This window comes from Lampris incognitus, chromosome 9, assembly GCF_029633865.1.
Source record: "Lampris incognitus isolate fLamInc1 chromosome 9, fLamInc1.hap2, whole genome shotgun sequence".
In the NCBI taxonomy this organism is placed as follows: Eukaryota; Metazoa; Chordata; class Actinopteri; order Lampriformes; family Lampridae; genus Lampris; species Lampris incognitus.
Window position 1 is genome coordinate 29091221 of NC_079219.1, and position 18301 is coordinate 29109521.

Below are 18301 nucleotides of genomic sequence, written 5' to 3' on the forward strand. Positions count from 1 at the left end.
AGACTTGTCCCGAAGCCACTCCTTCGTTGTCTTGGCTGTGTGCTTAGGGTCGTTGTCGTGTTGAAAGGTAAACCTTCACCCCAGCCTGAGGTCCTGAGTGCTCTGGAGCAGGTTTTCATCAAGGATCTCTCTGTACTTTGCTCCATTCATCTTTCTCTCGATCCTGACTAGTCTCCCAGTTCCTGCCGCTGAAAAACATCCCCACAGCATGATGCTGCCACCACCATGCTTCACTGTAGGGATGGTATTAGCAAGGTGATGAGAGGTGCCTGGTTTCCTCCAGACATGACGTTTGGCATTCAGGCCAAAGAGTTCAATCTTGGTTTGATCAGACCAGAGAATCTTGTTTCTCATGGTCTGAGAGTCCTTTAGGTGCTTTCTGGCAAACTCCAAGCTGGCTGTCATGTGCCTTTTACTGAGCAGAGGCTTCTGTCTGGCAACTCTACCATAAGGGCCTGATTGGTAGAGTGCTGCAGAGATGGTTGTCCTTCTGGAAGGTTCTCCCATCTCCACAGAGGAATGCTGGAGCTCTGTCAGAGTGACCATCGGGTTCTTGGTCACCTCCCTGACCAAGGCCCTTCTCCCCCGATTGCTCAGTTTGGCTGGGTGGCCAGCTCTAGGAAGAGTCCTGGTGGATCCAAACTTCTTCCATTTACGAATGATGGAGACCACTGTGCTCTTCGGGACCTTCAAAGCTGTAGACATTTTTTTGTACCCTTCCCCAGATCTGTGCCTCGATACAATCCTGTCTCGGAAGTCCACAAACAATTCCTTTGACTTCATGCCTTGGTTTCTGCTCTGACATGCACTGTCAACAGTGGGACCTTATATAGACAGGTGTGTGCCTTTCCAAATCATGTCCAATCAATTGAATTTACTAGAGATGGACTCCAATCAAGATGTAGAAACATCTCAAAGATGATCAGTGGAAACAGGATGAACCTGAGCTCAATTTTGAGTGTCATAGCAAAGGGTGTGAATACGTATGTACATGCAATATTTCAGTTTTTTATTTTTAATAAATTTGCAAAAAGTTCTACAAAACCTTTTTCACTTTGTCATTATGGGGTATTGTATGTAGATTGATGGGAAAAAAAGGAATTTAAGCCATTTTAGAATAAGGCTGTAACATAAAATGTGGGGAAAGTGAAGAGGTGTGAATACTTTCCGGATGCACTGTACATGTGCTACAAGGAAGCACACCTGATACACAATGGGGGGCATCCCATTAAGTTAAAGGGTAAAAGCAGTTAGGTCACAGCCTTTCCAAAATTGACACAAGTTGCTATGTAAAGCTGATGTTTTTTTGTTTTGTTTTTTTTATCCTGATAAATTCATGTCACCCAAATTTCCGCATTTTTTAATTTTAAATTCTTCATCTGGAAGTGTGCCCAAATGGCACAAGGAATCAACACACTGTTGGTCCACCAATCAGAGGACATTGTTGAGATGGTGGTGAGAAAAAAGTAATCATGAGAATACTTTCTGACCACTGATGCCTTGTTCCTTAGAGTATGCAAGGTCCAAATTTGAGATGTGAATTGCAACCCATTTCTGAACTGTCTTGGTGTGACCTTCTCTTCAAGGACAAATAAACAACACACTTGGGAGACCTTGTTTGGGAGACTTGATATTGACAGATACTATTGACAATATACTCACCGTTGGAGGACCACGTCTGTGTCGACTTTCAACATCCTGAGTATCTTTTTGAAAGAAAGAAAATTGGGACAAGGCCAACAGTCAAAACACCATTGTAGTGGTCAATGGAAAATCCATAGTAGCAAACAGATACTCAGCCCTCGAACCAATCCCTACATCTAAGAAAATAAGCATCCTTTCAGCAAACATGGCAATATTATCGAGTAATAGCTCGCCAACACAGGCCATTTTTCAAGCTGCCACTCAGCATTTGCCCAGAATACACACTTTGGCAATGTCAACATCTTAAATTTGATTACTGTCATTCTCTTCCCTTGCACAACAGAGCTTATTAACTTTCCTCAAAACGCCAAGTGGTATCCATCACTCCACAGCCAAAAGCAAGCAAGCAACATAATGGATATGTTTTCAGTTAATAACTGACTGGTATATATATTGCCTGTGTACAAACTGTTTCTCCAAAGTTTACATCAGGACCCAAGTTTGGGTAGATAAAGCATTAAAAAAAATTGGTGCCCCACATTATTCTGAATGAACTGGCCTTATCATAAAACTGAGGGTTATAGACTAGACTACAGTATTCAAATCTTGTATAAAAGACATGTTAATGTTGATCTGGTATTTTACATTCCCTGTCAAAGAAGACAAGTTGGGAAAAAAACATGTTAGAACGGTAAGTTCCTAGCTTTACACCAATGTTTTACAACACTGGCTATCTTGTATAATAAGAGGGCCATGTGTCTTCAGGCTTTCTGTCCAACCAAACACCTGATTCAACCTGATTTCACCATCCATCCATCCATCCATTATTAAAGCCGCTTATCCTAATCAGGGTCACAGGGATGCTGGAGTCTATCCCAGCAGTCATTGGGCAGCAGGCGGTGAGACACCCTGGACAGGCCGCCAGTCCATCACAGGGCCGACACATTCACACCTAGGGACAATTTAATATGGCTGATTCACCTGACCTACATGTTTTGGACTGTGGGAGGAAACTGGAATACCTGGAGGAAACCCATGCAGGCATGGGGACAATATGTAAACTCCACACAGAGGACGACCCGTGATGACCCCCAGAGTTGGACAACCCTGGGGTTCGTACCCAAGACCTTCTTGCTGTGAGGCGACCGCACTAACCACTGCACCACCGTGCCACCCTTGATTTCACCAAAGGAGTGTTAAATCAGTTAAATTAGCTGTTGTAGTGTTGGATTGGAAAGAACACATGACCCTCTATGGCACATGATGGAGTGCCACCTCTACACAACAGCCCAAGAAAATCAGTGTTTGTTACACAAACAAACAAAAAAAAAGGGATTTTCCAGACACAAGTTGAGAATCCTCTTATTTAGTGTATATAGACCCAGGGTACCTAGGGTGCTCTCGCTGGGGTCATCATCAGGGGTGTCACTACGAAGACTTGACATGTCCCCTCGTCTCCTCTGCCTGTGTCTTCGTCTGTACTGGAACTCTGCATACTCCTTCAGCGACAACAAAAATCCCCCCCGCCACAAAAATATATATTATCAGCTTCATCTCCAATCATATTGTATTCAATGAAATGAATCAATAATCATGCAATTATGCAATCTTGACACACATTTGACATTATTAATACACGCCAGTTGACAACACAATTCAGGCTGCAAATTGTTCATATTTCCGTTAAGATTGTTTTTTTCTTTTTTGGTAAGTTTGATTTAGAAATGAAATAAAATAATTTGCAAATTTATAACTCTAGTTTAGTGTTCATGGGAGTCATCTGTTGGAGCAGAAAACCACCACACCAAGAGACAGTTCTACTCCTTTCATCCCCAGGCCAAGCCTTCAATTACTAGAATCCAGTCTCAGCTGAGTCCAAACAGAGTATACAGGATAAGGGAATTGAGTGGTATAGGAATTGGGTTTAAGATGTTTGAAAAGATTGGAGCTGGTGCTGCCAGATTGATCTCAACAAAAACTGGACTTATACATCAATAAGTGAAAGTCCCAATATTAATGGAAAGTAAGTAAAGTAGTTTGATGTGGGACCTTATTTTTAGCCATTAACATTAATTTTAGTGTAAAATACATTACAATTATTTCAAAAGTCAGTCAAGTTTTTACCTCACTGGATTTACACTATGACAGGCTTTATTATTGTGTCATATGGCTGTATGAGATTGCTGCATAGCACAGAAAACTGTTGCACAGTAAAAAGTATGCCAAATGTCTCTCAGTCAGTTCTGCTGGTGTGGAGTGACTTTTTCCAACGTCATTTTAATTGTAGCCTTATATACCCTAATGTATGCAACCATATATGCAGTAATGTAGCCTTCTAGGATTAATGATTGCATCTATTTATTTTTTTTAATTCTAACTGACTGTGTAAAATTGCACACTGTGATGCTGGGATTTCACAAGTTGGTTCAGTACCACTCTTAAATGGTTTGAGCTAACACTGAAATAATATGTTGTTTTCAAACACAAGACTAGTATACAGTGCATCCGGAAAGTATTCACACCCCTTCACTTTCCCCGCATTTTGTTATGTTACAGCCTTAATCCAAAATGGATTAAATTCCTTTTTGTTCTCATCAATCTACAGACAATACCCCATAATGACAAAGTGAAAAATGTTTTGTAGAAATTTTTGCAAATTTATTAAAAATGAAAAACTGAAATATTGCATGTACATTAAGTATTCACACCCTTTGCTATGACACTCAAAATTGAGCTCAGGTTCATCCTGTTTCCACTGACCATCCTTGAGTTGTTTCTACATCTTGATTGGAGTCCATCTGTAGTAAATTCAATTGATTGGACATGATTTGGAAAGGCACACACCTGTCTATATAAGGTCCCACTGTTGACAGTGCATGTCAGAGCAGAAACCAAGCCATGAAGTCAAAGGAATTGCCTGTGGACCTCCGAGACAGGATTGTATCGAGGCACAGATCTGGGGAAGGGTACAAAAAAATTTCTACAGCTCTGAAGATCCCGAAGAGCACAGTAGTCTCCATCATTCATAAATGGAAGAAGTTTGGATCCACCAGGACTCTTCCTAGAGCTGGCCGCCCAGCCAAACTGAGCAATCGGGGGAGAAGGGCCTTGGTCAGGGAGGTGACCAAGAACCCGATGGTCACTCTGACAGAGCTCCAGCGTTCCTCTGTGGAGATGGGAGAACCTTCCAGAAGGACAACCCTCTCTCCAGCATTCCACCAATCAGGCCCTTATGGTAGAGTGGCCAGACGGAAGCCTCTGCTCAGTAAAAGGCATACATGACAGCCCGCTTGGAGTTTGCCAGAAAGCACTTTAAGGACTCTCAGACCATGAGAAACAAGATTCTCTGGTCTAATGAAACCAAGATTGAACTCTTTGGCCTGAATGCCAAACGTCATATCTGGAGGAAACCAGTCACCTCTCATCACCTTGCTAATACCATCCCTACAGTGAAGCATGGTGGTGGCAGCATCATGCTGTGGGGATGTTCTTCAGCGGCAGGAACTGGGAGACTAGTCAGGATCGACGGAAAGATGAATGGAGCAAAGTACAGAGAGATCCTTGATGAAAGCCTGCTCCAGAGCACTCAGGACCTCAAACTGGGACGAAGGTTTACCTTTCAACACAACAATGACCCTAAATACACAGCCAAGACAACGAAGGAGTGGCTTCGGGACAAGTCTGTGAATGTCCTTGAGTGGCCCAGCCAGAGCCCAGACTTGAACCCCATTGAACATCTCTGGAAAGACCTAAAAATAGCTGTGCAGCAACGCTCCCCATCTAACCTTACAGAGCTCGAGAGGATCTGCAGAGAAGAATGGGAGAAATACCCCAAATATAGGTGTGCCAAGCTTGTAGCTTCATACCCAAGAAGACTTGAGGCTGTAATCACTGCCAAGGGTGCCTCAACCAAGTACTGAGTAAAGGGTGTGAATACTTGCATATGTACATGCAATATTTCAGTTTTTTATTTTTAATAAATTTGCAAAAATTTCTACAAAGCCTTTTTCGCTTTGCCATTATGGGGTATTGTATGTAGATTGATGAGAGAAAAAAGGAATTTAATCTATTTTGGAATAAGGCTGTAACATAACAAAATGTGGGGAAAATTAAGGGGTGTGAATACTTTCTGGATGCACTGTACATGCTGTTTGAAGACCACCGAGACATATTGAATTCACAATATAAACGCCATTCTGTTGTACAAATTGAACAGAATGCCTTTCAATAGCAGGGGAAGGGGGGGGGGTGACAATGTTCTCTCCTTAAAAATCTCACAATTACACAACACATCGAGCCACACTCGTGTCATCAAAAGCCCGTCACCGAAACTATGTCTTTCATGTCTCTGTGGTTCCAAAAATAGACTGCTATGAAGCGATCTGCAAGGCATTGTAGGAACCATGGAGAGAGCCATCTGTAGCTGTGCCTGTGAGCCAATCGTCAGGCTTTGATTATTAGTCTGGTGTTCCCATTAACTATTGTAGCTTGGAGACAGAGGCTCTTAATCAGGGAGGGAAAAATGAACACATAATTATTTCTTTTAGACTGGTCCAGTTTTAAGCATCTGGTAACAATACTGACCGTCGACTTCCCCACAGTTACACAAGTGCACCGGAGGTGGCTAAATATAATGGAACATTGGCAGGCTTCAATGTTATCTACATACTGCATTTAGGGAGAAAGATGGAGGGAGAAGCCCACCTGGATCGGGAGTGATATTTTGTTCTTTTGAAGATAAGTATCATCTTTGTAGTGTGTGCCTTTTTAAATCTTCCTGTAAATTCAAAGATGCTCCCCACTTTTTAAAGTGTATAAGCCAAGTGTTACCAACAACCTTTTGAGGAGTATTTACTCTAGATAGAGGTCAACAGTTTAGTACATTACAATACATACAGATTCAATACAAAGGGTATTACCTCGGGTGATGCAAAGCCTAAATATTCCCAGTCCCATGTTCCGCCAGCGAAACTGTTCCCATTTTGGGGAGTAGGAGAGAGAGGGGATGGGGGGCGGAGAGAAAGAGGGTGGTTAATCCCACAGACATTTCTATTCACTGGTCACTTTTGGTTGTTCCACAGTCTGTAAGTGAAATCTATAGGTGGGCAGGCCATCTGAGGTAAATCAGTATTTTCAATTAAATAGCTGAACAAAACTGCACTTGTTTGGAAATAGCTTTGTTTTCATCATCTTTGGATTTTATTCAGCGCTTCTATTAATTTTACTTTCTTTTCAAAAACCTTCGTATATAAATCCAGTCATTTTGTTGCCCTGCTTGGGGATGCAACAAAACCAATTCCTAGTTGGGCACAAAGAGTTTTCATTTACAGCACCACCTTAAACCCATCAAAATTTAAGGAAGGGTTGGGGAAGGGCCTTTAAGTGATTTGTTTCTGCTTGTGTGATACCTGCGTCTGGGGGCCTCAGGAGAATCGTTTGGGGCCACTCCCCTTGCTACTGATGCTAGGAACTCCTGCCTTTTCTGCTGCACCAAGCACGCCGCACGGATGATCTTATGGCGTGGTGTCCGTAGGTATGGCCTGTTAACTTTTTGTGCAAGGTCCTCCGTCACCATCTCCAGGTCCGTCTGAGGGGAATATGGAATGATGGATTTGGCTGGACTGAAAGACTGATTTGGTGGTAAACTGGTACACAAAAACGCAAGTAAAAAACTCAAGCGTATTTACCCAACAAAGACAATTCAAAGTTTTCCCACTTTACTCAGACAGCCTTTTTAATCACTTGCCTCTCTGTTATAAATTGAGATATTACTAAGACTATTCATTGAATTGCACAAATATTAAGTTCTCTCATTCATTTGCAAAGGCCACGGGAGCCATGCTGTTAATTCTGCACCATGTGCCTTGAAAATACCAGAGACATTTAAAATACCCACAATACATTACCACGTCACACAAGACCAGCAGGGGTGAACATGCGCTGTAAACACTGTTGTTCTTAATTTGTTTTTTGCTGAAAGCCAGCATAAGTGAACTTAAGTGAGTGGAAAGCTTTGATCCTGCATCATTAATGGTCCAGTTAAGACTGCTCTCTGTAAAATTGTCTTTGTCTCAGTAGAATAGGGCAGGAACCTGCATAAGCTCATAGATCTCTTTTTTTGTGCTTTTAGGCTCCAGGAAGAACCCATATGGATAAGAGCACTTGAGGATGCGCCGAGTCTTAAGCAGCTCTAAGACTGCATCTTCAATAAACGTAGTGTCAGGTGGGCCTCCTTCCCCTAGGAAAGAGAGAGAAAGAGGGAAAGGGACAGTCAGTGTGTGTGTGAGTGTGTGTGTGTGTGTGTGTGTGTGCGCGCTCGCGCGTGTGTGTAACAGTTCATTGACACTAAAGCCTGCTTCACGGCCCCAAACCACTAGTAGAGTACATCAAAGTTCCAACCTGAACGGCCAACATACTGAAGTGGATCAGTACAAAGGGGCAGCAGCTAAAATGGTGAAGCGTCACTTAGCATATCAAACGCTAGGTTTAAGAGGCTAAATGCATCATACATCCTGTTCTTTGAGACTATAGCTGCGTTTCCACCCAAAGTACCCGCAACTTTTAGTTCCAGGAACTACTTTTCAAGGAACTAAATGGTTCCTTCAGCCCATTGTTGTCTGCGTTTCCACTGCGGTCTAAAGACCCATGAAGATTAGGCAAATTAGTCTGCTGATATGTGAAAAAGCGACGGCTGTTTTACAGCAGCACGTCTCAGAATTTCCTCTGTCTAGTGATTCTGTTCCTTCTCCTAATCAAAAATATTTGAATGAGCGTGAGAACAAAAACAGAAAGATTGAAGTTGGGTGGTATTTCCACAGAGCTCTAAAAGCTGTTTTATAGAGTATTATTAAGAAGCACATCCTTATGATTACAGGCGTGAGACAAATCGCACGAAAATACTGTTTAACATGAGCAGAGTAGCGCATCACAACACAAACAGCCACAAAGTACTTCAGGAAAAAACGCCCAGTATAATATCATGTATTTATAAAAATTAAAAAAATGCATGCTGCTATTTATTATAGATGAGTTTAAACATTTGGGGTCAACTGTACAAAGCAACGGGGCGTGCAGATGAGAGGTGAAGAAGAGAGTGCAGGCAGGGTGGAGTGGGTGGAGAAGAGTGTCAGGTGTGATTTGTGACAGAAAGGTACCAGCAAGAGTTAAAGGGAAGGTTTACAAGATGGTTGTGAGACCAGCTATGTTATATGGTTTGGAGACATTGGCACTGATGAAAAGACAGGAGGTGAAGCTGGAGGTAGCAGAGTTGAAGATGCTAAGATTTTCACTGGGAGTGATGAAGAAGGACAGGATTAGGAACGAGTATATTAGAGGGACAGCTCAGGTTGGATGGTTTGGAGACAAAGCAAGAGAGGCAAGATCGAGATGGCTTGGACATGTGTGGAGGAGAGATGCTCGGTATATTGGGAGAAGGATGCTGAAAATGGAGCTGCCAGGGGAGAGGAAAAGAGGAAGACCAAAGAGGAGGTTTATGGATGTGAGGGAGGACATGCAGGTAGCTGGTGTAACAGAGGAAGATGCAGAGGACAGGAGGAGATGGAAACGGATGATCTAGTGTGGCGAACCCTAACGGGAGCAGCCGAAAGTAGTAGCTGGTGTTTATTATGGACGGTCCACCAGCCAACATTGATCTGGCACGTTTTAATTGTGCGAAAACAATGACGTAATTAACGGCAGAGAATATGACCCGAGTAGTATCCGAAAGTGTTTTTTAATTTTGCCCATGAGCTCACTATATAGTCCTTTACATAGAACTCCCTACATAGTGAGTAGAGAGTAGTGAATGATTTCAGACACAATGCTGGTTTGCGGCAGCAGATTTTAAAAAATGGTGGTTGAAATAAAATGCTGAGTACTCAACCAATCAGAAATGTTCAGTGCTGCAAGCCCCACCCCCAAAGTTCATGTACTTTTGGAAAGTACTTAATTAAGACCCAGGTCCCTGCAGTGGGAATGCATCGAGTTCCTCAAAAGGTTCCTAGTTCCTGGGGAAAGTACCTGTGGTGGAAACGCAGCTTTTATTGTAAATGTCTAACCTAAAAAGGGAGATCTAGGGATTGAGCAAGACCTTGCTGAACTATTTCCTATTTACTAATGTCCTTTGTTATGGCGCCTCAGAGAGAAGAATCACAACTTAATTTGAATTATCGGTCTAAGTCAAGCACATATCATTATCTGATGATTCAAACGCTTCATTTTGGCCACAACATTTTCACATACAGCGTTGAAAATATACAACCCAATGAAACCTGGGTTGATTTATACTTCTTATTATTCTCTCCTCTCTCATCAGGTATTTCCTTGTTAATTTGCATGATGTAACTCAATCCCACTCAAAACCTCAGAATATTTACGAAAACAAAACAAAACAGTACAACAGTCAAGCCTGGCTATGCTAAACAGGTTATAAATATAGGTGCAGATGAGGTTTAAAGGGTTGCAGACAAAGTGTGTTCACAGATAAAGACCACATCAACAAAGTGCAGCCTAATTGTGAACGACTGTTGAATAATAACTACCCTGTTTCTGAGCAGAATCCATTATTAAGATGTATCCCGCACACACACACGCACGCACGCACGCACGCACGCACGCACAAACACACACACCCCAGCGTCCTAACACTCTTATTAGAAAACTAGATAAAGATGTGTCTACATGCACAATAGACATGTTTAATAACGATTGACACCATTGTGGCAGACTGTGGACTCACTTCCGCTCAGAGCTTGGCTTAGCTTCTCCATTTTGTCTTTGGCTGTTTTCAACAGGCGCTGCTCCAGCTATTATGAGAAGACAATATCAACAGGGGGTGTTAAATTCTGGTTTAAAAAGAACACAGAAAAGAGGGAGGTTGGGAATAAATATTAAACTGTCATCAGGCAGAAAAAAAGTAAATGAATACAAACTTGTGGAATATCTGAGGAGACGTTTGAAAGAACCTTCAGAAACAAGTTTGCGACAGGAGACTTGCTGGTTAAAATCTAAGAGGTGTTGACACTGGTGTGTTTAGTGGGTATATGCTGGTATAGAAGGCTTTGCTCACCTCTCTGAATGTATCAGAGCATACTCACCTTTAATACCATTTGCCAGTGATTTATTCTGGATGGTGGGCTCACACAGTGTTTGCCACCTTGATTACCACAGCACCACATTTGGTTGACTATGCAAAGCAGACATGATTTGAAGGCACCACTAGTCCTGCTCACCTGATAGCTGTGCTCGTGATTCTTGAAGCGTGTGTAATAGTGCATAAAACGGTCTAGCTCCTGAAAGCTCTTATGCTTCTTCTCTGCCTGTGAAACCGAGAAGAGACATCAGTCAGCGGTAATAAACTCCTGAGCCTTCTCCCTTCCCCCATGGAGAAAAAAAGGGCGGGTGATTTGGTTGAAAGGTAGTCAAAGTAATTAAGGATCGCCACAGGTGAAATCAGCGCTTGTGATAGTGAGGCATGTTATCAGAGACTGTGGCTGAACTTCTGTTCACCTCTGTTGTAGATGGGTGGAATTGATTGTGGATGGCTCTGTGGTCAGGAGTCTAGACTTAGTAGCTTGTTTGCATTACTGTATATGTGTGCTTATTTGCGTGCCTGAAGCTTCATGAGCTCATAAGCTTGTATGTACGTGAGGGTGTGTGTCATGTTGCCCACCCAAACTGTGTGTGTGTGTGTGTGTGCGTGTGTGTGTACCTCCACAGTCATCTCCTTCGACTGCTCCTCCACTTGCTGGATGACCTCGTAGCGGGTGCAGCGGTAGTAGCCACCTGTGGATGAGCTGTGTTTCTTCCACTCCTCCAGACAGATCCAGCAGAAGTCATACTTACACTGTGGAGAGTGGATAAGCGATTAGTGCATCTGACTGAGTTCTCTTTGGCTGGCTGCCCTGCTGAAAACTGTGTGTATTGTAGTGTTGACTTGGCCTGTTGGTTGAAACTTAAAAAAAAAAAAAACCTTTAAATTTTTGTTAAAGAGAAACCAAACATCCCGTTAAATACATGAACGGTCAAAACTTTTAGAAAACCGCCATTATTCCAGTTTTTATTGAAATGTAAGCACCAGGGTTTCCACGGGTCCTTAGAAAGTCTAAAATCCTGGGGGTGTCCGGTTGGCGTGGCGGTCTATTCCGTTGCCTACCAACACGGGGATCGTCAGTTCAAATCCCCATGTTACCTCTGGCTAGGTCTGGCATCCCTACAGACACAATTGGCCATGTCTGTGGATCAGAAGCTGGATGTGGGTATGTGTCCTTGTTGCTGTACAAGCGCCTCCTCTGGTCAGTCCAGGCACTTGTTCAGGGGGGAGGGGGAACTGGGGGGAATAGCGTGATCCTCCCACGTGCTATGTCCCCCTGGCGAAACTCCTCACTGTCAGGTGAAAAGAAGCGGCTGGCAACTCCACAAGTATCGGAGGAGACGTTGTAGTCTATAGCCCTCCCCGAATCAGCAGAGGGGGTGGAGCAGTGACTGGGACAGCTCGGAAGAGTGGGGTAACTGGTCGGAGACAACTGGGGAGAAAGTGGGGGGGGGGAATCCCAAAGAAAAAAAGGTTCAAATCCAATAATCTGAATTTTCAGGCATCTGATTAGGATGTCTCTGGGCGCCTTCCTTTGGAGGTTTTTCGGGCACGGCCAACTGAGAGGAGACCCCAGGGTAGACCCAGAACTCGCTGGAGGGACTACATGTCCAATCTGGCCTGGAAACACCTTGGGATCCCTCAGGAGGAGCTGGAGGGCGTTGCTGGGAAGAGGCACGTCTGGAGTGCCCTACTTAGCTTGCTGCCACCGCGACCTGAGCCCGGATAAGTGGCTGAAGATGAATGAATGAATGAATGGATGGATGGATGAATGAATGAATCTGAATTTTAGGCCTTAAAATGTCTTAAATATGATTTTGATAGGTGTTAAAAATTGCTTGGATTATAAAGTTAATGTTACTTTTATAAAATTGCATTAACTTCAGTCTTGCTTTTATGTGTTTTTGGGGAAAAATTTGTACAGATCACACTGCAACAAAACAAAAAAATCAACACGGAACCAACAACCACGAATACAAACTGTGCAGCCCAATCAGGATTTGTCAGAGCAGTGTGTCGCGATGTTGTGTGTAGGCTAACACAGCGTCTCCTCTCATCCAAAAAAACAAAAACAAAACAGTGACTTCGAGAAGTAATAAGTTGACATTTTTTCTGTTATTGGTACGTTCATCTAATATGGTTAAGTCCAAGTTCAACATGACCTGGACCCAGAGCAGTGCATTTATTTAGTGCTTGCTTGAAGCCTGTTGAAAATTACGAATTTGAAGCCTGCTGCACTTTGAAAATGCTCAAATTAGGAACCTTTTTTATAAAAGCATTAGAGCTGCATGGGATTTCAGAAAAACATAAAGCCGCTGTAAAAAGCCACCAACCAATGCCTGCAATCACCTAATACTGTTCTGTACTCACATTGGGATCATCACCAAAGTCTGGCCCCAGCTGCGTAACCCACTCTTCACTAACAACATTAACTCCTGCAACTCCGGTAAGCAACCTCCAGACAGCATTTAGATCTACACCAACATTAAAAGCAGAGGTGCTCTGGACTTTTATACATGGTAGCTAAACATGGGTCATATAAAAGCAATGAAGACATAGGTGAGCGGTTTCAAACCATGTTCTCTGATTCTGATATCGCCGAGGACATGACATCTTACATTATGTGATTTGGATTGGCACATCTCATTAAGCGAGATCTCATTTAAAGAGGCTTTTCTGTGAAAAAGTAGTAAAGACTTGCAACATGCAGGAGGATACTGTTGTTGCACACAGGTTTGTGTGTTATCATGTCACTCTACAAGGGGGGGGTTACCAAGGTTCCCCTCTGTGGCATCGGCCAGGCCTAGGTACCTTGTCCACATCAATCAACAGAGAAGGAAGCAGGAGTCTGACGCACAAAAGAAGAGTAAGGCTACAGAGGATTACCTGGAGGAACTGAAAAAGAAAAGGATAACCATCCAAGAGGTTTCTGAAAGTCTGGGCAGACGCAGACAGGTTTGTCAGTCAGATGGCCCAGCTTATAACAAAGTCAAATGCCCTGAGGAGGGGCTGCAAGGGAAAGTTAGCTGAGCTCAAGAACATTGAGGAGGAGATTACAGCCAAGGGAGGAGAGCTCAGATTAATGCAGCATAATTATTGGGTACACACGCACACACATGCGCACACGCACGCACGCACGCACGCACGCACATACGCACACACACACACACACACACACAAAACTCTTGTGCACACTCAGTTGAATGTGAATAAATTCATTTACTTTGCAAGTAATTCTGGGACTTCGATTTTCCATCGTATCCTTTGTACATTTTTGCCACTATGGCTATGAAATAGGTCTTTAATTGCATTCATAATGGTCTTAAAAAGGTCTTAAAATTAACTTGCTGAAACCTCTAGAAACCCTGAGCACTTCCAAGTCCAGTAAATAACGTGAAATTGTACAAACAAAAGCGATAAACTGCCAGATTAAAAAAAAAGAAGTTTATGTTACCCAAAACTGAAAAATAATGTAAATTTTAGAGTTATAAAAGACATGCCTTTTTCAGGGACCAAGTAATGAGTTATCAACTTACAGTTGTTCTGTTGGGACTTACAGCTATTCTGCAGCAATGCAGATTAAGTAAATTGAGCCTGAAAGTTGATGCAAACAATTCCTACAGGTGTCCCAGGTGACCCCACGCAGGTGGGGTACAGACATCTCTGGCGGGACCTATTGTCCCTGAATGAGCGCAAGCGGCACTTACTTCTCAATACGCCCCTCTCTTGGAAATCCCTTTTTGGTCCAGACATCCAGCCTACATCGACAGGTTTGTTGTGTCACTTTCGGCCGAAGGCAGAATGTTTATTACGGTGTCAATAAAGGGCGTCATCCCACCCCATACACCCTTGTTAAAAGAGCTGTTTCCTGCACTAATCACACTGTCAATCAGGTAGTTTCAGGTGTTAGCGCTAATAGCTTTCTGAGGCACTCCACCCAGACCGGAGGGGGTGTCCTCCCTCCTTTCCCGGTTGGGACTATTGAGGGGCAGGTGGTGCTTGTCATCCATTCTTCCCCGGCCTCCCCTCCCCCATACTCCTGAAGGTAAGGTATTCCCGACAGTTGGCACCATTAGCTATTGATGCTAACGTAGCTAACCATGCCCTTATTGTCCCCAATGCTATCCCTGCTAACCTTAAGAGGGGCTTCTCCTGGAGTGGGAGGAATGGCCCCCTCCCCTCCCCAGGTGAGGTGCTAGAGGGCCAGGCGGTGCAGGTAGCCCGCTCTTCCCTGTCCTCCACTCCTCTTTTCTTGTTAGTAGTGTGGTTAACAGCGGTTTGTCGGCACCATTACCTATTGGAAGCGCTAATGTGGCTAATTACAGCCTGTTGATGTCTTTACTTATTGGAGGCATTAATGTGGCTGACTGTGGCCTGTCCTGTCCCAATCTCAGAATCACAAACACTTTGTCACTCCATTTCATGCAATTCCACACACGAAATGAAATTAAACATTGTTTCCCCCAGCCCACAACAGTGCACCACAAAGACAAAAACATATATCCAAACTAACACATATCCACAAGTTTCTGGGGGGGGGGGGTCCACTGGGAAAACGATTATGGGTAATACTTCCGGTGTTCAGCGGAAGCAGTATCAGACCGGCAGCAGATTTGGCTGAAGAAGTATTAGCTATTGCTGTTCGTGTTTAAAAAAGACGGTAAAAGTTGCTAACCTACATATAAAATGTCGTTACGGAGCTCGGGGACAACATGTGCTGTTTGTGGTTGTATGTACAACCAGACAAAACTTAATGAGTGGCTTAAATGGGAGTGCTTCGACCATAAGCCTAAAACTAAATCAGACTCTGTTCCTATCAGCGATGGTACACTTTCCATCGCCTCCAACGAGTCGATGAGGCAAAAAAAAAATTGGCTAATGTGCTTAAACTTAAAAAAGCACCCTCAAACTCTTTATGTTTGCTTGTTTCACTTTGTTGATAAGAAGCCAACGCTGGATAACCCTTACCCAACACCTTCTCTGGGTTACGAGAGGCCACCTGAGAAGAGACGCCGACTCATCAGGACTCATCGTGTCACAACAACAGGTAAGTTAATGTGATGTCGACTAGTTTGCTAGCTTTGTTTACGCTACGTTTTTTTCAGTTTTCAGAATCTGACTATCCCTGACGATTGTTAACTTAAGCAGTTTTTAAACATATTATTAGTATAAGAAAAACCTGTCTGCTATGGTGACTGGCAGGTGACCTGACATTTTTAATTACCATGGACATTTAACATTACCCTTTATTTGGCAGGTGCTAATTTCATTCCCTGTTTTAACCAACAGATACAGAATATTTATTTTGAAAATATTAAACCTAGGCTATGTATCGTGATGTCTGTGTGCAAGTTAGATTCTGATTAGCCAACCCCAGTCCCCCATACAACACCACTTAGTTTAGAGTGCTTATTTGCAGAATAGTCTGACAACAGCTACAAGTAAGGCACAGTGTTTAAAATTGTTTATTTAAGGTAGCCCTAATTTGTTATTATTATGTGCCTTTCCATAATATCATGAACTAATCACTAATTCATATTATCGGAACACTGTAGTTTAAATTTGTGTACATTTAATTTCTGCCAATCTTTGTGTACTTTTCCATCTACTTAAATTGATAACTATGTCATGTTTTTTTGTGTTTTGTACTGATCAACCTGTCTGTCTGTAACTCAGTGTTGTATTGCATTGTTTATGTTTGTTCCAGGACAGGTCTCTCATTGACATCTGCTCTGTAGCTTAGCTGAAGAAGACCATTTGTCTGGAGGTGAAATAGTGGGGCCATTACCGAGGAATTAGTGTGGTTTATGAACTCTGCATGGTTCTTAAAAAGTTGGGGGGGGGGGGGGTGAGGAATCTTCCATTGAATTTCTTGACGGGCGATATGTGTGGTGTGGTTGGGGGTATGTGTTTCACCTTCCTAAGTCCTACATTCTTCCTCACACAAGAATTCCACTTCCTTTGCTCATCAGTGCATGACATCCCTGTCTTGTCCTGCCTGACTGCACCTTCAACCTAAATTGAATGAAATAACCTTAGTTCATTATCCAACAGTGGGGGAAGAAGTACTCAGATCATTTACGTAAGTAAAAGTAGCAATACCACAGTATAACAATAGTCCATTGCAAGTAAAAGTTCTGCATTCAAAATTCAAAATGTAAAAGTACAAAATTATCAGTAACAAAATGTACTTAAAGAATCAAAAGTAAAAGTACTCAATAATGCATAGTGGCTACTGTCAGTTCTATTATATCATATTGTTACTGAATCATACTGATGCATTAATATGTAAGCAGTAGGCAACTTTAATGTTGTAGTTAGTCGAGGTGGCACTAAGTATAGTATAGTAGAAAATGTAAATACTCAAGTAACGTATGAGTACCTCAACATTGTACTCCGTCACAGTACTTGACTGAATGTATGTAGTTAGTTGTGAGATTTGAGGTTATGTGCCACAACTACAACAACAACAACAACAACATCATATTAAGCAGTGAATTAATTGAATTGCAATACAATTTTTGGCTCAGTAAATTTATTTGTACGAATATAACAATAAAATCACAATTTTCATGTCATTACTTTACTGACCTTCCACAGAATTGCTGCTGCATGACTACAAGAGCGTCCTGGCCCTGCAATACATGAGCAACGTGCTGTCTGTATGTCACCTGTCACTGATGCTAGCACCCAAGCCTTACGATGAGATACCTGCAGGCTCTGACTTGGCTCTATGTCTGCTTTTAGGTAGACAAGGTCGTTTCCAACATCCTTAAATAACACCCGGCCGACTTTATTGCTGTGTAGATATTGGTACACCTCCGAGCTTTTTAAATTGCTCATCACCTTACCATCACAGGCAATGGACTCAACAAAATAGCTAAAAATGCTACTGTACGTGATATGAGGCCACTTCTTCACGTCATCTTCCCAACCATCTATTATGGACAGCAAAGGTATTCTTATGACAGGATGCGCCGGAGGTCGCGCCCATAATTCATGCAAGGTATCATGGGGGCTAGGAATAAGGTGGCTGTCATAAAAAAATAAATAAAAACTGTCCAGGAAAACGAACGCCAGCCAGGATGACTGTCGGAACTGCCAGTCTGCATGGGCTAGCAGTTAGCTTAGCCTGCCCCATTTCTGCGTCCTGTCAGATTGCCCTCGGTGTTTCCTCTTCGGCGCAGCACAGGTCAGGGCTGTGGTCCTTGGGGCCATAGGACGCAGCAGACCAAGCTCCCTCAGCCAATCCAACGCTACCTCTCCCAGCCAGACACCTATGACACACCTCCCCACATGACGACACTAAAAACACAGTCAAGGCTAGGCGAGGCCACCACCAGACCGCTATAGGTGTTATCGGAACTGGTGGTCTGAACAGGCTAGCATTTAGCTTAGCCTGCCCTGTTTCCGCGTCCTGTCAGACTGCCCTCAGTGTTACCATTTTCAGCACAGCTCCAGCCAGGGTTGTGGTCCCTGGGTCCACAGGATGCAGCAGACCAAGCTCCCTCAGCCGATCCAATGCTAGCTCTCCCAGCCAGACACCTTTGACACACCTCCCCACAC

The 18301-nt window shown here is 43.1% G+C and overlaps 1 protein-coding gene across 1 annotated transcript in view; it reads right to left on the minus strand.

The window, feature by feature from the left end:
- LOC130117575 (ankyrin repeat and IBR domain-containing protein 1-like) overlaps window positions 1–18301 on the minus strand; it is an 81365-nt gene that overhangs the window by 5945 nt on the left and 57119 nt on the right. Inside the window, exons 12-19 of the mRNA XM_056285691.1 lie at window positions 11354–11488; window positions 10875–10961; window positions 10382–10448; window positions 7737–7882; window positions 7053–7231; window positions 6564–6615; window positions 3035–3143; window positions 1663–1706 (exon numbers count right to left, since the gene is read on the minus strand). Coding sequence (XP_056141666.1) covers window positions 1663–1706; window positions 3035–3143; window positions 6564–6615; window positions 7053–7231; window positions 7737–7882; window positions 10382–10448; window positions 10875–10961; window positions 11354–11488 — 819 coding nt within the window. The remainder of the gene's footprint in view (window positions 1–1662; window positions 1707–3034; window positions 3144–6563; window positions 6616–7052; window positions 7232–7736; window positions 7883–10381; window positions 10449–10874; window positions 10962–11353; window positions 11489–18301) is intronic.